We start from the raw sequence: 26,098 nt of genomic DNA on the forward strand, positions 1-26,098 counted from the left end.
GAAAAGCGGAAAAAGAAGAAAATAAAAAAACGAAAAACAAAAAGAACCCAAGAAGAAACAGGAAAATGGGTCAAAAAGAAAAAAAAAACGGTCCAGGGAACCTTCTAGAAGGTTCCCAAAACCGGGATACTGTAGCACGGTAATCCACCAGTAGTGGGCCGGGCCATGTCGCTCGCTCGCTCCTGTTCCCTGTGCGTTCCTTCCACAATTTAGCAATTAGCGTCAAATAGGATATTCCGGTAATTTTGGCCTAGGTAAGCATATGCTCGCACGGTCAGTCGGTCACATCGACCAGACGACAGCCCCTGCCCGATCCCCAAACCCACCCACCGCATCCTAGTCCACCTCGGAACCAAGGATCCAAGCCATGGAGCGCGGCGATGCTGCCACCGGCAGCGGCAGCCGCAGCGGTGCGGGAACGAGCATCCAGGTCACGGCTCTGGACGGCATCGTGAACGTGAACTCTCTCTTCACCCTCGCCGCGTTCCTCGGCTTGGCGTGGCGCCCCTCCTCCGACGGGCCAGGCCTCGCCGACGGCGCCGACCACCTGGGCGCCTGCGCCGCGGGGGACCGCATCGAGTCTGACCTCGTCTCCTTTCACGTCCTCGCCTTCGCCTGTTTCCTCTTCTCCAGCCTCGTCGCGCTCTGCCTCAAGCAGATCGTCCGCACCTTCCCCCACTACCGCCGTGCCTCCTCCGCCGCCGCCGGAGCCGCCGTCAGCTGGACGGTGAAGATCAACCGGGCAGCGCTCCGGGTTGGGATCTTGGCGTGCGCGGTGGGATCCGTGTGCGGATGCGGGTTCCTGACGATGGCCCTCGTCAACGTGGTGCAGGTGAAGCTCGGCCGGCTCGGCTGCGGCGCCGGCGGCTCCGCGGCATGGGGCGCCGTCATCCCGCTCGTCACGCTCGTGCCTTCCGCCATGCTGATCTACATTGGCATCGTCTTCTACGCCTTCACCCGCTAGCCTGAATCGGATCCAGTAACTCCACTTAGTGCTTCCTTTGCATTTTCTTATGCTTAGATTATGCGTCTGTGTGATGACTGATTAGAGTGCAGTGAGATTGCAGCTGACATGCCTGTGTACGTATCAGTGTGTCCATGCTTGTGTTGGTGTTCTTTGTGTGGGGAACTTTTTGTGTTAGTACTTGGTAGTAGTACTGTACTGCTTAATTACCTTGATTGACTCCTTTTAGCAAGTCAATTTGTTATGATTTGCAAGGTGGCAACTTGATATGCAAAGTCCAATCTAAAACTAGTGGCTGAATTTTTGCCTTGTCCTCGTCTGCAATCAGATCCAGTAGAGCTGGAATGTTTTTCTATGCCAAATCAGGTTTGTTTACCACAAACTTGGAAAAGCTTAGCATAGCGGTAGTAGTTGTCACTCACAATTTGGACCAGCACAGGAAAATGCCATCCATACCACTCCTTGCATTATTATGGTTAAACAGCCATTTAACATCTGCACATCCACCACAATCAAGTGAAGCTCTACCTTCTTGCTAATGCTGCCTATTGGCTTCAGAAAGGATTTCTTGTTTATCAGCAGTCTCCACTTGTGCATTGTTCATGAGAGGAACATCATCTGTCAAAAAAACCAGAAGAGTCATCTATTTTGGAACGGAGGGAGTAGCATCCAATCCAGAAGCCAATAATTTGTTAAGAAATAACCCAGGTATTGGCATGTTGACTGTAGCAGGTGCACCCAGAAGCATCAGACCGAAGCTATGTGACTGCACTGTGTGACACAAACTGTCACTGTAATTCAAACAAACATGAAAAAGTAATCTATAACCCAATCTGATCCAGAGATCAGAAAGCAACTCAAATAGATACTCCCTCTGTCCCATAATATAAGAGTGTTTTTAACACTAGTGTAGTGTAAAAAAACGCTCTTATATTATGGGACGGAGGGAGTACAAAATAAGCAGTTCAAGATTAATGTAAGTTGAGGGCACCACATTCAGTTAAAGGAAGGGAGCTATGAACATATCGACCAGTAATTCACGAAGGTAAGGCTTGGTAAAAATCGTTAATCACAGATCATTCAGAATCCATGCAACATTTCAACTCATGCATTAACGAGACACGTCTACTCTTATCTTTCGTTTCTACTTCAAAGACACTTGCAGACCAGGCATGAAAAAAAGTCTTCAAAGGCCGTTTCGACCTTTCTTCACAAGAAAAGAACCACAGGGGGCAAGGAAATCCTACTTAAGGAAGTGGCCCAAGCAATAGCAGTTTTCGCAATGTCAGTATTTTGTCTGCCTAAGGGTGTGTGTAAGGATATCACAGATATTATTTCCCAATTTTGGTGGGGTGACGACGAGGAGAATAAGAAAATGCACTGGTACTCGTGATGGAAATTGTGCTTCCCTAAAAGTGAAGGCGGTATGGGATTTCGTGATCTATATTCGTTCAATTTAGCCATGCTTACTAAACAATGTTGGAGGTTAATTACTGAACCAGAGTCCCTATGTGCTTGTGTTTTGAAAGCGAAATATTATCCAAATGGGAGCTTACTTCAAGCTATTCCTAAACAAGGATCGTCTTCCACATGGAAAAGTATTCTGAAGGGGCTAGAGACTTTCAAGAAAGGCTTTATTTGGAGAATTGGTTCTGGTGATACAGTGAACATATGGGATGATCCATGGATACCTTCCAGTTCGGATCGAAAGATAATTACCCCTCGTGGGCAAACATTACTGTCTAAGTGATCTCATTGACCCAAATAATGGCACGTGGGATGAGGAGCTATGGAGAAGCATCTTCAACCCTGTGGATGTGCGAAGGATATTGCAAATACCCTTGAATCATCAAGCCTTTGATGACTTTGTTGCTTGGCATGTGAATAGAACAGGAATCTTCTCTGTCCGAACGACATACATATTACAGTGGATGCATACTTTTAGGTCTCAGGCAAATGGAATTTCAGGAGCAACTGACTCTAATCCTCCGGCAGTATGGAGAATACTATGGAAACTAAATATTCCACTCAAAGTTTAATGAACAGACACATTGGTAGTAACAGAGCCTGTCCGATCTGCCATCAAGGAGCAGAAGACCTACATCATTTGCTATTCACATGCACCCATGCAAAGGAGATGTGGCAGCGCTTGCGGCTAACTGAAGTAATTAACCAGGCAACAGTAGTGGATAAATCAGGGTCTGCGGTTTTGGAGTTTTTGCTGAACTTGTCGGATATCCCAATGGTGCTCTAACCAACTCTGAATTTTAAGCAGGTTGTGGCAGTAGCTTGCTCGTATTTACGGTGGATCAGGCGACGCATTACGCATAATGAGACAGTCCCTCCGATTATCTGTTAGCCCATAGCAGTGTTTTAGCGATTGCAAGCAATTATCACAAAGTCTTCTCTAAGCCAAGTGGAACACAAGACAGAAAATGGAGTAAACCGGATCCAAAAGTTGTGAAAGTAAACGTGGACGCAACGTTCTATGAGGAAGAGGGAATGAGAGCGATCTCAGCTATTCTAAGAGATGCATATGGTAATTTTATTGCTGCCAATTATCCCTTTTGCAGCTGACATAGTCGCAACCGAAGCGATGGCCATGAAAGATGGACTTGAGCTAGCTAATTCTCTCGGATACAATCGCCTTGAGGCGGAGTCTGATTCTATGCAAGTGATCAACTTTTGTACTGGACAATCCAGATGGTGGGATGTAGCGACGGCAATCTTTGCGGAGCGTGTGGATATGGCTACGGCTATAGGAAAGGTCGTCTATAAACATTGTTATCGGTCTGCTAATCAAGCAGCTCATGTGCTAGCGAATCATAGTTATTGTAATAAGATCTCTTTTTTTTGGTTGCACGAGTCATATGACGTTTTGGTTAGCAAACTCGTAGACGATGTATCTATTATTTGATCGTAATAAAGCTAACCATGATGGCCTTTTCTCAAAAAAAAAACTTGTCACCCAGACAAACTCTATATCTTTAGTTTATCCCTCAAGGAGTAATTTTGATAGATGCATCTCCTGACAGACAATCTGCGCATGGACCAATCCTTCACAACGTAATTGGCACTAACAATCTCGAATTGCCCAACAAACAGAAACAAGAATGAGACTCTGTACCTAGCTATTTCTTCGTAATGTAACATCTACAAGAAAATAAGGAAACGTAGCAGGCCCTCAAAGAAACTAAAGAAGGTTGGAACTCTCAGCAATTCAAACAGATTAAAGATCACAAACTCTGCAAAACATAAATCATGCCATAGAAGTTTAATGCCTTCATGAATCACACATGTCAACAGAAATCCATACATACTATTTTCATTTGTGACCATGGGATACTTAGGTCTACGACTGCAATGAGCGTCTGTCAGAAATCCAATTAAAAAAAACAAAGAGAAGATGTCACGCATCAAGGAAAAGCTTATATGCTACAATATCAAACATGGACTCAAATATTTGGACCCTACACGCTAAATGCTCCTAGAGCGCACCCCTGTCTTTTATAGATTTGCAAATCGAATATAGTCTCGTGAATTGCATCTCCTTATCCACGGCACAAATATGAGAGTTCAAACATTTGAATTTACCCCTACAAGCAATAATTCAAAACAGAAACCCAGATGACACCATGGATGGTTGGTATGGTCTGGAACAGTGGCGGAGCATGACAAGAACAGTGGCGGAACAGTGGCAACAAACTAAAACTTAAAACTTGTAACCTCCATGCAAACTTACTAATATTACCCGTACATACTTTAAAAGAGAACTAAATACAACAAAATATACATCTTATCTACTTGGATATACCGCTCAGCCTTCAAATTTCAAAGACATTATGTGAGCCAACTAACAACTACAAAAGGTGTGGTATTGCAGGTCAGCTTTTCGATCCTTAATGTTCTTGAATTCTGTTAAATACCCTCAAATTTGTACTTGTCGGCGATTTCACACTATGTGTGGAACAACCAAGCTATTGGGAACATTCTCACCTTCCGTCTTATTATGAAACCTTGTCTTGATGATCTTTGATGTCTACTACACAAACTTCTTCTTGTAGACGTTGTTGGGCCTCCAAGTGCAGAGGTTTGTAGAACAGTAGTAAATTTTCCTCAAGTGGATGACCTAAGGTTTATCAATCCGTAGGAGGCATAGAATGAAGATGGTCTCTCTCAAGCAACCCTCCAACCAAATAACAAAGAGTCTCTTGTGTCCCCAACACACCCAATACAATGGTAAATTGTATAGGTGCACTAGTTTGGCGAAGAGATGGTGATACAAGTGGTATATGGATAGTTGATAAAGGTTTTTGTAATCTAAAAATATAAAAACAGCAAGGTAACTAATGATAAAAGTGAGCGTAAACGGTATTGCAATGTTAGGAAATAAGGCCTAGGGTTTATACTTTCACTAGTGCAAGTTCTCTCAACAATAATAACATAATTGGATCACATAACTATCCCTCAACATGCAACAAAGAGTCACTCCAAAGTCACTAATAGCGGAGAACAAACGAAGAGATTATTGTAGGGTACGAAACCACCTCAAAGTTATTCTTTCCAATCAATCCGTTGGGCTATTCCTATAAGTGTCACAAACAGCCCTAGAGTTCGTACTAGAATAACACCTTGAGACACAAATCAACCAAAATCCTAATGTCACCTAGATACTCCAATGTCACCTCAAGTATCCGTGGGTATGATTATACGATATGCATCACACAATTTCAGATTTATCTATTCAACCAACCCATAGAACCTCAAAGAGTGCCCCAAAGTTTCTACCGGAGAATCACGACGAAAACGTGTGCCAACCCCTATGCATAGGTGAAAGTGCAACTATCCCTAGGTGGTTTTGGTAATTCATAACAACATATAGCTCATTGAGCTAATGCTATTCCAAGATGATTATTTCAGGAAAGCTCAATGATTGGCATGGCATGGATGTGAAAGTGGAACCCTCAAAATGCTAAGGACAAAGGATTGGCTCAAGCTCAAAAGCTCAAGACTCTTCATTTTATATTTTAGTGATCCAAGATCACATTGAGTCTTTAGGAAAAGCCAATACTATCAAGGAGGGATGAGGTGTTGCTTAATGAGCCTCTTGCTTCATGTGCTTAGTGATATGCTCCAAAACCCTCAACTACTTTCCCATATCCACATTTGACCTAAACCCTAAGCCAAACTCGGTCCTACCGATTCTTCCTATCCGGCGCCACCGAGTTTCACTTGTCATTAGCCACTGCCAAACCCTAGCAATTCGGTTCTACCGATAAGGATCTCGGTCTCACCGAGATGGGGTTGCAAACTCTCTGTTTCCCTTTCGTAACTTTTCGGTCTCACCGAAAGAGCGAATCGGTCCCACCGAGATTGCAATGTAAACTCAGTGTTTCCCCTTTGTAACTTTTCGGTCTCACCGAAAGAGCAAATCGGTCCCACCGAGTTTGCCTGGCCAACTCTCTGGTTAGCTAATTACCAAATTCGGTCTCACCGAGTTTGTGTAATCGGTCTCACCGAGATTACGTTATGCCCAAACCCTAACCATATCGGTCCTACCGAGTTGCATGTCAGTCCCACCGAAAATCTCTAACGGTCACTAGGTTTACATTTTCGGTCCGACCGAGTTTATTGATTCGGTCCCACCGAGATTGGAAAACTGTGTAACGGTTGGATTTTGTGTGGAGGCTATATATACCCCTCCACCTCCTTCTCATTCGAGGAGAGAGCCATCAGAACACACACACCATTCCAATTCATATGTTCTGAGAGAGAACCACCTACTCATGTGTTGAGACCAAGACATTCCATTCCTACCATATGAATCTTGATCTCTAGCCTTCCCAAGTTGCTTTCCACTCAAATATTCTTTCCACCAAATCCAAATCCTATGAGAGAGAGTTGAGTGTTGGGGAGACTATCATTTGAAGCACAAGAGCAAGGAGTTCATTACCTACACACCATTTGTTACTTCTTGGAGAGTGGTGTCTCCTAGATTGGCTAGGTGTCACTTGGGAGCCTCCGACAAGATTGTGGAGTTGAACCAAGGAGTTTGTAAGGGCAAGGAGATCGCCTACTTCGTGAAGATCTATCGCTAGTGAGGCAAGTCCTGTGTGGGCGATGGCCATGGTGGGATAGACAAGTTTGCTTCTTCGTGGACCCTTTGTGGGTGGTTGCTTCTTCGTGGACCCTTCGTGGGTGGAGCCTTGTGTGGACTCGCGCAACCGTTACCCTTGGGTGGAGCCCTGTGTGGACTCGCGCAACCGTTACCCTTCGTGGGTTGAAGTCTCCATCAACGTGGATGTAGGATAGCACCACCTATCCGAACCACGGGAAAAACATCCGTGTCTCCAATTGCGTTTGAATTCTCCAAACCCTTCCCTTTACATTCTTGCAAGTTGCATGCTTTACTTTCCGCTGCCTATATACTCTTTGCATGCTTGCTTGAATTATGTGATGATTGCTTGACTTGTCCTAAATTAGCTAAAATCTGCCAAGAACTAAAATTGGGAAAAGGTTAAGTTTTTATTTGGTCAAGTAGTCTAATCACTCCCCTCTAGACATACTTTCGATCCTACAAGTGGTATCAGAGCTTTGGTCTCCATTTGCTTTGATCTCCATAGCTTTTGGTGGTTATAGCCTTGGTTTCACAACCTAGGAGAGTATGGCGTCTAGCGAGGGAAATTATCACCGTAGAGGTCCTTACTTTGATGGTACTAATTTTGCTAGTTGGAAGCATAAAATGAAAATGCATATTCTTGGACATAACCCCGCCGTTTGGGCTATTGTGTGTGTTGGTTTGCAAGGTGACTTCTTTGATGGGAGAGAACCGAACTGTGAAGCTACCGCGGATGAGTTGAAGATGTTGCAATACAATGCTCAAGCTTGTGATATTCTCTTCAACGGATTGTGCCCCGAAGAATTCAACAAAATCAGCCGCCTTGAGAATGCAAAGGAAATTTGGGACACTTTGATTGATATGCACGAAGGTACCGACTCTGTCAAGGAATCCAAGTTGGATGTGCTTCAAAGCCAACTTGACAAGTTCAAGATGAAGGATGGTGAAGGTGTCGCTGAAATGTACTCTAGGCTTGCTCTCATCACAAATGAGATTGCCGGCTTAGGAAGTGAAGAGATGACCGATAAATTCATCATCAAGAAGATTCTAAGAGCCTTGGATGGAAAATATGATACCGTGTGCACATTGATCCAAATGATACCCAATTACAAAGATCTCAAGCCAACGGAGGTGATTGGAAGAATTGTTGCTCATGAGATGTCACTTAAGGATAAAGAGGAACTTCACAACAAATCAAGTGGTGCCTAGAAAGCCTCATGTGAAGCCCCTACATCATCAAGTGAGAAACAAGACTTCAATGAAGAATTGAGCTTAATGGTGAAGAACTTCAACAAGTTCTACAAGAGTAGAAGCAAAGACAGAAGCTCCAAGTCAAGGTCCTACAATGACAAAAAATCTTCTAGTCGAGAGCGAAACTGCTACAATTGTGGAAGACCCGGACACTATTCCAATGAGTGTACGGCTCCCTACAAGAGAAGAGAAGATTCTCCAAAAAGAAGAAGCAAAGGATCACCACCAAGAGAGAGAAGGAGTAGAGATGATCGTTATGAACGAAGATACTCGCGGAGAAGCAAGGATTCGGAAAGGAAGGAAAAATCATCAAGGAGCTACACAAGACGAAGACATCAAGCTCATGTTGGTGAATGGGTATCCGGCTCCGACTCCGACAGCCACTCCGAGAGAAGTTATTACTCCGACTCCGAAGATACTCAAGATGAAGGTGTTGCCGGTCTAGCACTTGTGTCAACCAACTCCTACGACATATTTGACTCACCAAATGAAGGAATTGGAAGATGCTTCATGGCCAAAGGTCCTAAGGTAACACACCCCGAGTATGTTGATTTCAACAGTGATGAAGATGACTTGTTAGGTGATGATTTGCTTGGTGACAACTCTAGTGATGAATACTATGATGAAATGTCAATTAAACATGCTAATCAAGATAAAACGAATGACAATGATAAGGAGAAGATTGAGGCCCTAACTAAAGAACTAAACACTCTTAAGTTAGCTCATGAAACCATCTTCGAAGATCATCGAGAACTTTTAAGAGCTCATGAGAAATTACGCTTTGAAAAGGTCAATCTTGAGCAAGAGCATGAGTTCTTAAAAGCAATCAATGATGATCTCCGCAAGAAAAGTTCTTCTTACATTGCCAAGCGTTTACTCTTATCCACTTACATGCCTCAAGTCAAGTCTAGTAACAAGAAAGATTCTTCCTCTAGCAGTAACAATGATCATGCTAAATCCAATATTGTTGCTTCTAGTAGTTCTCTTGATTCCACTAATGATTCTCTTAGCCAAGTTACACTTGAGCAAGAAAATAGCTTATTGAAGGGAATTATAGAGAAAGGAGTGTACAAAAGCCTTGCCGGGAGTAAGCAATTCGAGGAAATTGTGCGCAAGCAAGGAATGCACCGGAAGAATCAAGGTGTTGGTTTTGAACGAAAGTTCAATGCCAATGGAGTTGAGTGGGAAGAAGATCAATACCCCAAGACAAAGTTTGTCCCTCAATAAGAGAAGCATACTTCTTTCAAGGGGACACAAACTCAAGATGATCTTCCACCACAAGACTACAAGCAAAAAGGTAAGGACAAGCTTCAAGAGGAAATTGACGCATTTGAAGAAGCTCCAAAGACCTTAGTCAAGTGGATTCCCAAGACTACTTCAAGTTCCACTTCATCAAGTACGACTACAACTCCAAGGATTCCCATCAAGATGATGTGGATCCAAAAGAAGAAGAACTAGAGAGTTCTTGAGGGTGACTCCGCCAACATACTTCACTCTTATCATTTTGGCAAGAACAAGTGCAATCAACTTCCACATCTTGCACTAGTTCAAGGAGTCACAAACCCTCTTGTTGGTAAGACAAGGGACAAGGTAACCTAAAAGTTTTCATGGACATCATCTTTTGTGTGCATCACTCTATGTCTATGGATATCCTTGCTTGTTCCTTGTGGGACTAACCCATGTAGGTATTGAAAGTGCAATTCACTCAAATGGATAGCTCCAAGAGATCTACATCAACATTGAGCATCCACATCTTCAATATCTACATGAAGTCATCATCGACAAAACCCAAGGTTAGTTCATCCCTCTTAGGGGGGATATCACATCTAGGGGGAGCTTTACTCTAAGACTTGAGCTAAAGCAACTCTAAAGATGTGAACAAAACAATGCTTTATGTAAAAGTGGTAACCCCACTTGAGCTTAAACGATGAGTATGACCTATGATCAAGTGTTCTCACTTGACTCCTAAGTCAATATACTCATATATAGATGACCTAGTCATCGCAAATTGCTTGATAGATGCTAGAATTGGTTGTGCATGCCTTGTCACATATTTCATTTGCCATCTTATTGTGTGAGCATGCTGGTTGCACATTTTACTCATTCGAGGACATCCACTTGTTGTTTTGATTGTTCGGTTTTATCTTCTTTTGCCAAGTGGATGGACAAGAATGCCTAAGAACCTCCTCTAGCTATCTATGCTGTTCTCGTCTCAAACTCTATTCATGCTGCATCACAAAATTTGATCAAGTCAGATTCGAACCACTCTGTGTGAGGAGAGCTCGGAGTCCCCGATTCGTCATAGACTTAAACTTTCAAAACCTCTTTATGATTCTCGGTCTGACCGATACTCCACTTTCGGTCCTACCGAGATCATTAAGTTGATTTAGGTTTTCGATCTCGGTGCAACCGATTTGAACATTTCGATCACACCGAGTTTCAGTAACTGCTTGCAGTTATGAATCTCGGTGCCACCGAGTTGTTCCACTTGGTCACACCGACAGGGTCGGGCTATATATAGTCACGGGCAAAATTTTGGAAATTTTTCCGAACCCCTTCGCCCGCGCGATAGCCTGCTCTGCCCTCGTGGTCTCCGGATCGTCTTCTCGCCGCTAGCAGCCTCCAGTCGCTGGTCTCCGTCGCCGTCAACGGGAATTCTGCCCCGCCGTTGCCGCCGTAGCAAGTCTCCGCCGAACTAGGGTATGGACTTGATCACAGTGCTATTCCCCGTCCAATTCCTAGCACATTGTGTTCTTCATGATTCTTGCCACGATTGAAACACTCCTATCCAGTCAAAACGCCCATAAATTAGCTTTGATTCGAAAATTTTAGGGTTAGGTTTCCGCCGAAACCATCTCGGACCCACCGAGTTGAAAAACTCGGTCCCACCGATTTGGCTTATGCCATTGCACAAGTGAGACTCGGTCTGACCGAGAATTACTTATCGGTGTGACCAATTTTGGAACTCTGTGAAACCCTAGCAGTCTCGGTGCCACCGAACTGTGACTCGGTCCTACCGAGTTCACTAGTTTAGGTTCCAAAACTGCTTCGGTATCACCGAGTTTGAAAATCGGTAGATCCGAGATGATTTCAGTGGGAAACTAAAACTAAGTTTTTGGATCATTCTTTTGCAAAAATCTCTGCATTTTGTGATGCTCATCTTTTCTATCTCATCTATAATCTATTCACAGGGTCAGCAGTCAGTTTGCAGCATGTCTGATCAAAGTGATAGCCAGAATGTGTCAGAACAGCAAGTGGTGATGAGTGAGGGCACTAGTCCCTCCAGTTCATCTAATGAAGGCAGCAGGAGCACTCCTAGCAACTTGCCAAAGGCTGCCACGAGACAAAGGAAGAAGAGGACTTCAGATTCCGAAGATGAGGACTATGTGGCAGAGGAAGAGGCCACTTCCAAGAGAGTTGAGCCAGCTCAAGGCACTAAGCCAGGTCTGAAAATCAAAAGGCCAGCAGGCAGGCAGCCAATGTCAAAGGCCAGAATATCAACTGAGAAGCCCATAGAGCCAGTTGCAGCTGAGGGCAAGAAAAGAAAGGAAGGGGTGAAGAAGACTGTGGCTAGAGTACTTGGCAAAGCTTCCATCATGGAAGAGGAAGAAGAAGAGGTAGCTGCACCAGCGCCCAAGGCACCCAAGCTAATGGGAGATGCCATAAAATCAGGGGGAGCTGCTTCCAAGGCCAAGCCAGCTTCAAAGCCAAAGCCAAAGAGGAATACAAGAAGCATTCCTGCAGCTGAGAAGAACAAGGCCCCAGTGCCTGAGACTGTTGCAGAAGAAGAGGAAGAGAATGTCCTGAGAAAGCTAAAGCCCAAGATCCCAGACCACAACGATGCTCATCCTGTAGCTGAGGATATGAAGCTCAGGAGAGATTCAGGGCTAAGGAAGTGGAGAGAAGCAGACCCGTATGCTTCAAGGAGAAGGACAGCAGTTGACTACAGGTTTCACACCAAGGAGCAGCAGGATTTTTATGAGACAGTGCTGCTAGATAAGAAGCCATTGTCTGTGATATGCGATGGGTTGATTGGCAATACATTAAGGACAATGAGGAGCACTATCCTGGAGTGCAAGACAGCTTCATAGCTTGTGGAGTAGCTGACTTTGTTGGGCAGAAGCTCACAAAGTGGAACGAGGAACTGATCATGCAATTCTACTCCACGGCACACTTTTATCCAGATGGGAGGATCACATGGATGTCTGAGGGTACGAGGTACCAATCCACTGTTGAGGAATGGGCGAAGTTGATTAATACCCCAGAGGAGCATGATGATGACATGGACATATATGCCAAGAAGAAGATGGACCACAACTCAATGTCCAATATGTACAAGGAGATCCCAAATGAAGCACTTGATACCTTCAAGTTTGGCTCAGTACATTACCTTCTGTCAGGGATCCCGACTATCAATTGGATCTTGAGGCACACCTTATTTCCCAAGTCAGGTGATCACGAGATGATCAGAGGCCATGCTATCAACTTGCTACATGTGTTTGATGTGCCTCAGAAGTTCAAGGTGATGAGCCTCATAGTGGAAACAATCAAGAGGACTGCAGCAGATCAGAAGAGGAGTTGCGGATATGCCCCTCAAATTCAGGAGCTCATCAACTCCAAGATGGGCACATGCATATATCTATTGGACAAGGAACACCTGCCCATCCGTCCAGATTTCGAGGACAATCAAGTTGTCATGACTGAGAACGAGCCATCATCTGCCCAAGCATATGCAAAGAAGGAGAAGGCGGGGAAGGAGAAAGCTGCCAAGATGCCTACTCAAGAGGAGGCATCTGAATATTTCTTGAAGACTAAACAAGAGCAGCTTGGTTACTTGATTGCATCCACGCTGAGGATTGAGCAAAGTCTGGCCACCCTCACTCAGAATCAGCAGAGCCTAGAGAGAATCATGGAACAGAAGTTCTATGACTTGGATGTCAAGGTAACAGAAGTTCAGTCTGCAGTGGAGCAGCTCCAGGAGGACATGCAGGAGAGGAGAGGCAGGACTACCACTCATGCCTTTGCCAGAGTGCCACGAGGCCCGAGGTCATCTGCCGTGCCAGTTGCTGACACCAGAGCCACCACTTCAGCACCAGCTACAGCCTCAGCTCCAGCGTCTACTTCAGCTCCAACTCCAGCGTCTACTTTAGCATCTACCGAAGCCTTCGTCCTTGGAGTGATCCGGACTCCACCACCACCAGAAGATCAAGCCTGAGCGTCGATTTAGCACTATGCATTTTCTAGGAACTTTTTGGTAACTTGTTGCCAAAGGGGGAGAAGATGTATAGATCATAGGCTTCGAGAGAGAGAGAGAGTGTTGCTTTTCTCTCTTGCTTTATTTGGTGTTTTTTTCCGAACTTGTTTGCTTTTGAGTGCTTGAGATACTACGTCATTATTTGTGAGACATTGATGATCATGTGTTTGATCATAAGCTACACTTAATGCTTGATGAATGCTATTATCTTATCCATCTTATGTGATCTTTCACTTTTCTTGGTGATGAGTGCATGTATTTCATTCTTATCATTTTAAGCGCTCCACCAAGATGTATGTGACATGGAAGAGTAACCCATGACTCTAACTCTTTGTGCATTTGCAGTCCAAAGCAAATTTTAAATATGCACAAATTTAGGGGGAGCTCTTACTTATCACATACTTCTCAAAGCGACGATATATTTCATGCTTATTATCATTTGTCGAAGCTTTGATCTATATGTTGTCATCAATTACCAAAAAGGGGGAGATTGAAAGTGCAACTATCCCTAGGTGGTTTTGGCAATTCATAACAACATATAGCTCATTGAGCTAATGCTATTCCAAGATGATTATTTCAGGAAAGCTCAATGATTGGCATGGCATGGATGTGAAAGTGGAACCCTCAAAATGCTAAGGACAAAGGATTGGCTCAAGCTCAAAAGCTCAAGACTCTTCATTTTATATTTTAGTGATCCAAGATCACATTGAGTCTTTAGGAAAAGCCAATACTATCAAGGAGGGATGAGGTGTTGCTTAATGAGCCTCTTGCTTCATGTGCTTAGTGATATGCTCCAAAACCCTCAACTACTTTCCCATATCCACATTTGACCTAAACCCTAAGCCAAACTCGGTCCTACCGATTCTTCCTATCCGGCGCCACCGAGTTTCACTTGTCATTAGCCACTGCCAAACCCTAGCAATTCGGTTCTACCGATAAGGATCTCGGTCTCACCGAGATGGGGTTGCAAACTCTCTGTTTCCCTTTTGTAACTTTTCGGTCTCACCGAAAGAGCGAATCGGTCCCACCGAGATTGCAATGTAAACTCAGTGTTTCCCCTTTGTAACTTTTCGGTCTCACCGAAAGAGCAAATCGGTCCCACCGAGTTTGCCTGGCCAACTCTCTGGTTAGCTAATTACCAAATTCGGTCTCACCGAGTTTGTGTAATCGGTCTCACCGAGATTACGTTATGCCCAAACCCTAACCATATCGGTCCTACCGAGTTGCATGTCAGTCCCACCGAAAATCTCTAACGGTCACTAGGTTTACATTTTCGGTCCGACCGAGTTTATTGATTCGGTCCCACCGAGATTGGAAAACTGTGTAACGGTTGGATTTTGTGTGGAGGCTATATATACCCCTCCACCTCCTTCTCATTTGAGGAGAGAGCCATCAGAACACACACACCATTCCAATTCATATGTTCTGAGAGAGAACCACCTACTCATGTGTTGAGACCAAGACATTCCATTCCTACCATATGAATCTTGATCTCTAGCCTTCCCAAGTTGATTTCCACTCAAATCTTCTTTCCACCAAATCCAAATCCTATGAGAGAGAGTTGAGTGTTGGGGAGACTATCATTTGAAGCACAAGAGCAAGGAGTTCATTACCTACACACCATTTGTTACTTCTTGGAGAGTGGTGTCTCCTAGATTGACTAGGTGTCACTTGGGAGCCTCCGACAAGATTGTGGAGTTGAACCAAGGAGTTTGTAAGGGTAAGGAGATCGCCTACTTCGTGAAGATCTACCGCTAGTGAGGCAAGTCCTGTGTGGGCGATGGCCATGGTGGGATAGACAAGGTTGCTTCTTCGTGGACCCTTTGTGGGTGGTTGCTTCTTCGTGGCCCCTTCGTGGGTGGAGCCTTGTGTGGACTCGCACAACCGTTACCCTTGGGTGGAGCCCTGTGTGGACTCGCGCAACCGTTACCCTTCGTGGGTTGAAGTCTCCATCAACGTGGATGTAGGATAGCACCACCTATCCGAACCACGGGAAAAACATCCGTGTCTCCAATTGCGTTTGAATTCTCCAAACCCTTCCCTTTACATTCTTGCAAGTTGCATGCTTTACTTTCCGCTGCCTATATACTCTTTGCATGCTTGCTTGAATTATGTGATGATTGCTTGACTTGTCCTAAATTAGCTAAAATCTGCCAAGAACTAAAATTGGGAAAAGGTTAAGTTTTTATTTGGTCAAGTAGTCTAATCACCCCCCTCTAGACATACTTTCGATCCTACAATAGGTTCATGGACGTAACCCGCAAGTTGATCACCAAAACATACATCAAGTGAATCACGTGATATCCCATTGTCACCATAGACGCACGGCATGACATACATCAAGTGTTATCAAATCTTTAAAGACTCAATCCGATAAGATAACTTCAAAGGGGAAACTCAATCCATTACAAGAGAGTAGAGGGGAAGGAGAAACATAAGATCCAACTATAATAGCAAAGCTCGCGATATATCAAGATCGTGCCAAATCGAGAACACGAGAGAGAGAGAGAGAGAGAGAGAGAGAGAGAGGTCGAACACATAGCTACTGGTACATACCTCAGCCCCGAGGGAGAACTACTCCCTCCTCGTCATGGAGAGCATCGGGATGATGAAGATGGCCATCGAAGAGGGATTCCCCCCTCCGGCAGGGTGCCGGAACAGGTCTAGATTGGTTTTCGGTGGCTACGGAGGCTTCTGGCGGCGGAACTCCCGATCTATTGTGTTTTCCGATCGTTTTAGGGTATATGGGTATATATAGGAGGAAGAAGTATGTCAGGGGAGCCACAAGGGGCCCACGAGGGTGGAGGGCGCGCCCTAGGGGGGTGGGCACGCCCCCTACCTCGTGGCTCCCTCGTTTCTTTCCTGACGTGCACTTCAAGTATATCAGGTTGCTTTCCTTCCAAAAATAACTTCTCCAGAAGGTTTCATTCCATTTTGACTCCGTTTGATATTCCTTTTCTTCGAAACACTGAAACAAGGGAAAAAAGAGGAACTGGCACTAGGCTCTGGGTCAATAGGTTAGTCCCAAAAATAATATAAAAGTGGATAATAAAGCCCAATAATGTCCAAAACAGAAGATAATATAGCATGGAGCAATCAAAAATTATAGATAAGTTGGAGACGTATCAATCTTCAAATTGGAAAATGCACGTTCAACACTTTCCATAGAAAGTAGAAATTGGAAGGGTAATAATTAGACAAAGTAGCCTCACAATTAGATGGTAGATTCCATCTCTTCCTGTTTCAACAGGGAATTGGCAAATGTCGGTCAATTTTGATATTATTTTTAACTCTAGAAATTGGAAGGGTAATAATTAGACAAAGTAGCCTCACAATTAGATGGTAGATTCCATCTCTTCCTGTTTCAACAGGGAATTGGCAAATGTCGGTCAATTTTGATATTATTTTTAACTCTTCATCATTGGAAGCATTTGGAACAAAGACTTTTAGTTGTGGTTCCAAACCATACCGGTCTTGTTGACTAAAAATCTGATGGATAATACGTCTTCACTAGCTCACATATATCACTACCTTTAAAAGATTTAAATTTACTGGGAATGAAAGTGGCAATGGTGGATATAATACCCGTTATTCCTTTCGATGAACCCGTGATCCAATTCATGTAGGTGGTTGTCAAGAGTTGCACGGAATATCTTCACTCGAAAATATTGTTCCTTAGTGAAATGATCGTGCTGATGCCGTAAATGACCACAAGACTGTTGGGGAACGCAGTATTTCAAAAAAATTCCTACGATCACGCAAGATCTATCTAGGGATGCATAGCAACGAGAGGGGAGAGCGTGTCCACGTACCCTCGTAGACCGAAAGCGGAAGCATTAAGTAACGCAGTTGATGTAGTCGAATGTCTTCGCGATCCAACCGATCAAGTACCGAACGCACGACACCTTCGCGATCTGCACACGTTCAGCTCGATGATGTCCCTCGAACTCTAGATCCAGCTGAGGCCAAGGGAGAATTTCGTCAGCACGACGGTGTGTTGACGGTGATGATGAAGTTACCGGCGCAGGGCTTCGCCTAAGTACTACGACAATATGATCGAGGTGGAAATCTGTGGAGGGGGGCACCGCACATGGCTAAGATCAACTTGTGTGTCTATGGGGTGCCCCCCGTATATAAAGGAGTGGAGGAGGGGGAGGGCCGGCCTACTAGGGCGCTCCCCAAGGGGGGATTCCTACTCCTACTAGGAGTAGGTTTCCCCCCTTTCCTAGTCCAACTAGGAGGGGAAGGAAGGGAGGAGGGAGAGAAGGAAAGGGTGGGCGCCGCCCCCCCAAACCCTACCCCAATTCGGATTAGGCCTAGGGGGCGTGCCACACCTGGCCGCCGCCTCCTCTCTTCCACTATGGCCCATCAAGGCCCATTAACTCCCCGGGGGGTTCCGGTAACCCCCGGTACTCCGGTAAATGCCCGAACTAATCTGAAACCTTTCCGGTGTCCAAACATAACCTTCCAATATATCAATCTTCGTGTCTCGACCATTTCAAGACTCCTCGTCATGTCCGTGATCACATCCGGGACTCCGAACTACCTTCGGTACATCAAAACACATAAACTCATAATACCAATCGTCACCGAACGTTAAGCGTGCGGACCCTACGGGTTCGAGAACTATGTAGACATGACTGAGACTCATCTCCGGTCAATAACCAATAGCGGAACCTGGATGCTCATATTGGTTCCTACATATTCTACGAAGATCTTTATCGGTCAAACCGCGTAACAACATATGTTTGTTCCCTTTGTCATCGGTATGTTACTTGCCCGAGATTCGATCGTCGGTATCATCATACCTAGTTCAATCTCGTTACCGACAATTCTCTTTACTCGTTCCGTAATGCAACATCCCGCAACTAACTCATTAGTCACATTGCTTGCAAGGCTTATAGTGATGTGCATTACCGAGAGGGCCCAGAGATACCTCTCCAACAATCGGAGTGACAAATCCTAATCTCGATCTATGCCAACTCAACAAACACCATCGGAGACACCTGTATAGCATCTTTATAATCACCCAGTTACGTTGTGATGTTTGATAGCACACAAAGTGTTCCTCCGGTATTCGGGAGTTACATAATCTCATAGTCATAGGAACATGTATAAGTTATGAAGAAAGCAATAGCAATAAACTAAACGATCATAGTGCTAAGCTAAAGGATGGGTCATGTCAATCACATTATTCTCTAATGATGTGATCCCGTTTATCAAATGACAACTCATGTCTGTGGTCAGGAAACTTAACAATCTTTGATTAACGAGCTAGTCAAGTAGAGGCATACTAGTGACACTCTGTTTGTCTATGTATTCACACATGTACTAAGTTTCCGGTTAATACAATTCTAGCATGAATAATAAACATTTATCATGATATAAGGAAATATAAACAACTTTATTATTGCCTCTAGGGCATATTTCCTTCAAAGACATGAGATATTCACTTCTTGTCTGGAATTCCAGTCCCATAATTCACAGAAAGTTCAATAAGTATGCAAAATAATTCTTTCCAACACTAATCAGATCTCAACTGACGAAGACACTCTTTCGTTGTAAACAGTAGACAAAACAATTACAATGTCTTATGGTCTCTTTTGTAATGCTTGGCTAAGTCATTCAGTTATCTCTAGTATATCCTTCATCATGTATGTCTTCTCTACATGGATATACCACTCAGACTTCAAACTTCAAAGACATTATGTGAGCCAACTAATAACTACAAAAGGAGTGATACTACAAATCAACTTTTTAATTACATAGGGCACAATTGTAGTCCTCCAGGTACATGCTTCCACACTGTAACATGTTTCTTGTGTTTACTCTATCATGCAAGAGTAGCCATAAGAAGATTTTGTGCCTTAGCCTACAGGTAGACTCCCACAACTGTTTAAAGATGTTGTGTGTTGTACTTTCACCAATGACGGCTTTGTACATTTTCATGGAGGAGAATTTTTGAGCAGTCCATGCATAGGACATAATATCTTTGTCATCGGTTGTAGTTCTGCTAGTGATGATCTCTTGGAGAGCATTGAATTGGTTGAATGCTTCAAGAGATAGTGGTCTGTGGAATTGCTGGTGATCAAACTCTTCATCACTGGAAGCATAGAACATAGAGCTTTTTACATTTAAAAAACAAAGAGTTTTTGTTGTTGTTTCAAACCATATCAGTCTTGTTGGCTAAAATCTTATGGGTACTACTTCTTCACCAACTGACATAATTTTTTTGACAGAAAGACTGTAAGGGAACCCCCTACAGTATAAATGGTGCAACAAACCCAAACTGCAAGTACCATGCCTTGAACCTGGGTGGGTGGGAAGGCATCATCCCCTTCCCACCACTAGGCTATGCCTGAGTCTGCAAACAAATAGTATATATATCACTACCTTTAAAGTATTTAAGATTATTTCTAGAAATTAATGTGGCATTGGTGGATAGAAAATCCATTATCCTTTCAATGAAGCTGCGGTCCAATTCATGTAGGTGGCTGTTAAGAGTTGTATGGAATACCTCCACTCGAAAATATTGCTGCTCAGCCAAATGATCAAGCTAATGTCATGCACAACCATCACGTATGATATAAGTATCCTTCATGTTCGAAAATTCATTCTCATGGTTTACACGAAATTCAAAAACCGTGCAAAAGAATTCTTCCCAACCCTCGTCGGATCTCAATTGACGAAGACACTCTTCTGTCCCAAACACTAGTAGAACAACATTTAATTTTGCATGTGGACTCTTTTGTAAAGCTTGGCCAAGTCCTTCAGTAATCTCTAGTATCTCCTTCATCACACATAAGATAAAGACAAACTCGAAAGAGGACAAATAACGGAAAGAAGTGCTAGCATCAAAACACATTGATCCTACTATTGATCTATCAACAGCCATATCTTGGATAACAAAATTTAATGCATTAAACAACTTCATAAGGCTATGAATAGAACCGAAGTGAGAAGCCTACGTAGTGTCCCACGTCTTTTATGTGATGGAATTTGATTTTCCCCTTGACTTGAATGCTTCCATGTACTATCATTCATGCTAGTTCTACTAGCTAGGCATCATGGAGCTTACCACGACGTTTCGATGAGGTGTTAACAATGTTTATAATAATGATCAATCTCTGAAGAATAAACCTGGGCGACATTGTGCAAATCAATGAGCATAGACCACCACCACAACTGCATGCACCAATGGAAGAAAAGCACACGTGTGGCATATAACATTTGGATCGATGAGCATCTCCAACAGATAAAAAGGTTAGAAGTCTAACGCCAGATTTTTTTAGCATGGCAAATTGGACATTTTATGGAAAATTATGTTGTCGCGATTATGTCAATACTTTTTAACAAGCATGGCAACTTCTGGGAAAAACTGGCAAATCCAGTTGTTATCTCGCGACAACATAACTCATTGTATCGGGCATTCGATTTTTGTCATGCTCGAAAATCTGACATTCGATTTCTAGTGAAATCCAAAAAAACATATAACTATTATGGAGGGGTTTTCCATTAAATTTATCAAAGTTCACACATGTACAGTTGTAGCGCATCAATAAAAAACCTCACCGTCAATACTTAGCTTGACATATGAACGCCACTTGTTAGTGGCTAATCTCTCTCTTTCTCTTGTGCACGGAAGACACAAGCGGAACTTCGAGAGGTGTGATACAGGTAGCTGGCGACACTATGTAGGGAGAGGGAGGGGGCGTGGTCGGAATAGGCAGCCAGACGGCGGTCCAATAGAACTATAAACAAGAGACCAAGATCTTCTATAAAATAGAAAATATTATTCAGAAATAGCATAGTCCAAACAAATTCATTTTTGTTAGGGCATCTAGAACTGCCTCCGGTTTAGGTGGACAGCCCAGCAAATAGTCATCCATAAGAATTAACTTTATAAACTCCCCAAACGAAATATGTAAAACCCGCATTTTATTTTGTATGGATGATGGTGCCTGTGATCAGAGCCGTCTGACTGCGGCCGACAAATACTCAGGGGTTATTGGATTGATGATGCACTACCCGTTGTAGTCAAGCATGGCGGCGAGCCTCGACCACACGCACATGCTGAGAAGAGTGAGTATCAGGTGATACGGGAGCTTAGATGCTCCCGTGATACGAGCTCTCACGAGATCCAATGGTTAAGGACGGAGCTCCAGCAACTTTGCAGCAAAACCATCCAAGAATCTAATATTTACGTGCAAGTCCAAGAGCGTGGCTATCACCATTAGGTCTCAGATCCAACAACACGCAGGAGCACATATCATAATAGCACCTAAGCTCTTGTGTCACCTGATATTTTCCCATGCCGAGGAGCCCAGCTATTGCCTCCTGGGACACACAATGAACTGTATGACCAACGTCAAAACTAGACGATGTGACGACTCGGTGTCCATCCCGATATAGTACTTCGCAATATCGACGGCAGGTCCACGTTGGAGATTTTTTTTATGAACCCGAGACAAAAAATTTGCCTCATCAATTAATTAAACAGAGAAGAATTGCTTGGTTAATTAACAAAAGACCAAGCAAAAACCAACCACATGCAGACTACTTAACATGCAAGCATAAACGATTAGCCCGACAACCAATCAACCATAGCAAACAAAAAACCAATTGGGTTCTGAGATGTACTTTCTCCATTAACGAGTAATTTGAAATGGAGGGAGTAATTGCCAAATTAGCAATGGGAAAAATAAGAGAAGATCAAATTCACATGGACTAATCGATTAACATGACGGTACGTATTTACACTAACGACCAATCCGTATGAATACATGACTACGAACAGGAAAGATCAACATCGACTCTCTTCAACTTGAGAGGCTAGTGCGTACGGGAAAGATCTAAAGAGAAGAGATAGTAAAGGTAACGAGTAAACTAAAACTATATACATGGTCCCTAGAAAAAACTCTGCATGTTTTTCAACTCCTTCTGCCTTCAAATCTTGTCGATCTTGGACGGCGTGATCAGAGGGTTCTGCTGGGCGATCTTCTCGCGGTCGACCTTCTTGTAGTCGAAGTCGCACGCGTGCCCGTCCACGTAGCGGTGCAGCGAGCAGAAGGTGCCGCCGCAGCGGCACGCGAACCCCAGCAGCCCGACCTTCTTCTTGCACGCCATGCACCTGGTCGTCGCCGCCTTCTTCGCCGGCGCCTCGGCCGCCGGTGCCTCGGCGACGGCGGCGGCGGAGTCCTGCAGGCTCAGCGACGTCTTGAGGTTGAAGGCGAGGCTGGCTACGTCCGCCTTGATCTTCGTCTTCCCCTCGGCGGCGGGGGCGGCCGTGTCGGTGGCCTTGAGGTGCTCGAGGTAGCACTTGGAGCACATGTTCTTGGTCGCCGCGCTGCCGTAGAACCCGCAGCCGTTCGAGCACAGCGCTGGCGCTGCGGCGGCCTGCGTCGACGACTCCTGCCCCTGCGCCATACCTGATCGAAGAAGAGGATCGATCGATCGATCGCTTCGCGTCCCTGTATGTGAGTCTCGCGTTTGGTTGCTCTCGTACTCGTGCGTGGTTTCTCTCTTGACGAGGCCCCGAGGGCATCCTTCCACGGCCTTAAAAAGGTCCACCGCGGCAGACCAGAACGTGTCGTGTTAGACTTTGGACTTGGGTTCGTGTCATCGCCAAATTCGGACCCAGAGACAGATTTCCAACTCTGATCTATCAACATCAACTCAAAACACGGATAACCAAAACGAACTTTATCAGACACGTCCAGATGTGTCCCGGATAGCGATCGGGGGGAAGTCCATCCAACCGCAGTCGCTGAATAAAAAGCGGACACGTCATTTTCTGCCCATCGGAGTTCGCCTTGTCGTCGGAGTCGTCGGTGGAGGTGAACTCGACGTACACCGTGCCGGAGAGTCCGACCTCGTCCTCATTGCATGGTGGCACGAACGAGCCGAAGCTGTCGACGTTGGCCTGGTTTCCATAGTCGTCATGCTGGTCTGGCGCGTCTTCCGCCGCCGTCTTCAATACATCGAAGAGGCGGTTGCGCCGTGTCTCGTGGATGCGGAGTTGTCAGTGCTCGCAGCGGATGTTACAAGCGATGTGCACAGAATTGAGGACCTCCTGTTGCTTGTCAACGGTGCCCGGGTCTGCCATGACCATGGCTGCGACGACATCTCCGAATGCTTGCTCCGCCGAGCGATGGTCGTCGTCCGCCAGTTGGTGCTCCTCGAGGAGCGCAAGGTTGTACCATTGCTCCTCATGAAGCAAGCGGAACGTGAACACCGGCTGCTCCTCCACCGGTGCGGGCACCTGCTCCTCCTCCGCTTCCGTCAGCACCTGGTCATAGTGTTGCCTCGCCTGCAACTTGCTGAGCCTGAACACCAATGTCTTGTCTAGCGGCACGGGCTCTAGCTCCTCCACCGGCGCCTCCTCCATGACGATCTTCGACATGGCCTTGGGGTCGCCTCCTCTATCTTCTCCTCCGAGCACTCCAGAGAGCTCAGGGTTGCCCCACTGTGAATGTGGGCCTGGCGCCGAACCTCCGCGTCGTGGACCTCGCTCCCTCATGATTTAGGAAATATGCGCGAGCGTGATTACCGCATGGCAAAGGACCGGGCCATGGAGGAGATTAACGGTGGTTGGATGGCGGCTCGGATGGTCGAAGAAGGGCTAAGAGAAGTAGGGTTTTGGGGGTGCGTCTGGCCGGTTTAAAACTTGCATGGTCACCTCACATCCAGTCAAACAAAAACCGAATACAAAGCAAAGGGTGACTTTTTACCTCATCGTTGTTTCTGGTTCGATTTAGGACTGGGAAGATACCCCAGTTTTTCTCACCGTCGATATGAAGAGAGGAGGGGTAACGGTGTGGCCCTTCCCCGTCTTCTTTGGTCCTCTCGCTGAGAACCGTGGCAGTCCTAACTAGGAGGCCCCCTCCTGCACGAGGGGGCATAGGTTTGCCACATACGCATCAAACTCTTGGTCAGTAGGGTGGACGAGGGGTTGGCCTAGGCAGTGGCGGACGACAGTCGGAGGCATGGAAGGCCAATCAACCATTGAAGTAGTCAGATCTTATTCAAACCAATCGAATTAGACACATGAGTCGAGGCGCCGTCCATACCGTCGCCAGCGGGACTGGGATGACCAAAAGCAGTCAAAGGAAGAGCTACGGCAAGGAGGAGAGGTGGCGATAGCACAGGTGAAAAGAGCAGCGGGAAGGGGAAATGTCACTCATGCCAAACCAATTTTTCAAATGGAGTACTTGATGGTGTCCTAAACTAGGGGTACTCACCATTTTGTCTCCCCTCCAGGAGGGCTGGGCCGAGGACCTCCGTGGCAGTTCATTACCGGGCCACTTTGGGCAGTCCATGACGTATACAAGGAAGATTTCACAAGACTTGGCGCATAAGACGAGGACTCTTCTAAACCCTAGGCCTCCAATACGTTATATAAACTGAGGCCACGCTACTCGATAGAACATATTCAAAATATCATAGATTCATTCACAGATACGATCTCGAGGTAGATCAACATGCGCTCTGTACCCATCCATAATCAATACAACAAAGCAGGACATAGGTTTTACCTCTTCGAGAGTGCCTGAACCTGGGTAAACATTGTGTCCCTTCTTCATCCTGTTACCATTGTGCCAACACCACCAGCTCGGGACCCCCTGCCACTCTTGTAGGAGTTGTTGGATTCCCCGAAGAGGAAGGGTGATGTAGCACAACAGTAGAAAATATTTCCCTCAGCTAAGAACCAAGCTTTGTCGAACCAGTAGGAGGCAACACACGAACAACTTTAGCAGCACGTGCACACAAACAAAATAATTGCTTACACCCAACAAAACCGGTAATGAGGAGACCGGTATAGTGAGCATGAGAATGACTCAAGACGATACCGATATATCTCACCTCGTATTTTGTAAAGTATCGCGAAGCAAAGGGAATAGCACATGATAATCAAAGGTTCACTCGAATGTCATTCGTGTATTCATAGGGATCAATATGGATGTCCACGGTTCCATTATTTGTCATTGAATGGAAGGGATTATATCATGTCTATTGATATTTACTACACAACTTTATTATTTTAAACACGTGTTGGGCCTCCAAGCGCAGAGTTTTGTAGGACAGTAGCAATTTTCCCTCAAGTGGATGACCTAAGGTTTATCAATCCGTGAGAGGTGTAGGATGAAGATGGTCTCTCTCAAACGACCCTACAACCAAATACAAGAAATCTCTTGTGTCCCCAACACACCCAATACAATGGCAAATTGTAAAGGTGCACTAGTTCGGCGAAGAGATGATGATAAAAGTGTAATATGGATGGTAGAAATATATTTTTATAATCTGAATAAATAAAAACAACAAGGTAACAAATAGTAAAGGGCACAAAAAGGTATTGCAATGCTTAAAAACAAGGCCTAGGGTCTGTACTTTCACTAGTGCAATCTCTAAACAGTGCTAACATAGTTGGATCATATGATTATCCCTCAAAGTGCAACGAATGATCACTCTCGAGTTTCTATTAGCAGAGAACAAAAGATAGGAATTGTTTGTA

At 44.9% G+C, this 26,098-nt stretch overlaps 2 protein-coding genes across 2 annotated transcripts; one reads left to right on the top strand and one right to left on the bottom strand.

The window, feature by feature from the left end:
• Positions 1-254: 254 nt before the first annotated feature.
• MEE60 (maternal effect embryo arrest 60) lies at positions 255-1,264 on the top strand. The gene has a single exon (XM_048704764.2). It carries the CDS (start codon positions 368-370, stop codon positions 962-964), a length of 597 nt encoding a protein of 198 aa, XP_048560721.1. The 5' UTR covers positions 255-367; the 3' UTR covers positions 965-1,264.
• Positions 1,265-22,289: 21,025 nt separating this feature from the next.
• Positions 22,290-23,080, bottom strand: LOC125541319 (zinc finger A20 and AN1 domain-containing stress-associated protein 12-like). The gene has a single exon (XM_048704763.2). The coding sequence runs from the start codon at positions 23,011-23,013 to the stop codon at positions 22,534-22,536; it is 480 nt and encodes a 159-aa protein (XP_048560720.1). The 5' UTR covers positions 23,014-23,080; the 3' UTR covers positions 22,290-22,533.
• Positions 23,081-26,098: the final 3,018 nt, after the last annotated feature.

Source organism: Triticum urartu, chromosome 2A (assembly GCF_056163025.1).
Source record: "Triticum urartu cultivar PI428250 chromosome 2A, HENAU_Tu73, whole genome shotgun sequence".
Lineage (NCBI taxonomy): Eukaryota > Viridiplantae > Streptophyta > Magnoliopsida > Poales > Poaceae > Triticum > Triticum urartu.

Coding starts and splice junctions, on each gene's coding strand:
- MEE60 (XM_048704764.2), top strand. CDS start 368: ATGGAGCGCGGCGATGCTGCCACCGGCAGCGGCAGCCGCAGCGGTGCG.
- LOC125541319 (XM_048704763.2), bottom strand. CDS start 23,013: ATGGCGCAGGGGCAGGAGTCGTCGACGCAGGCCGCCGCAGCGCCAGCG.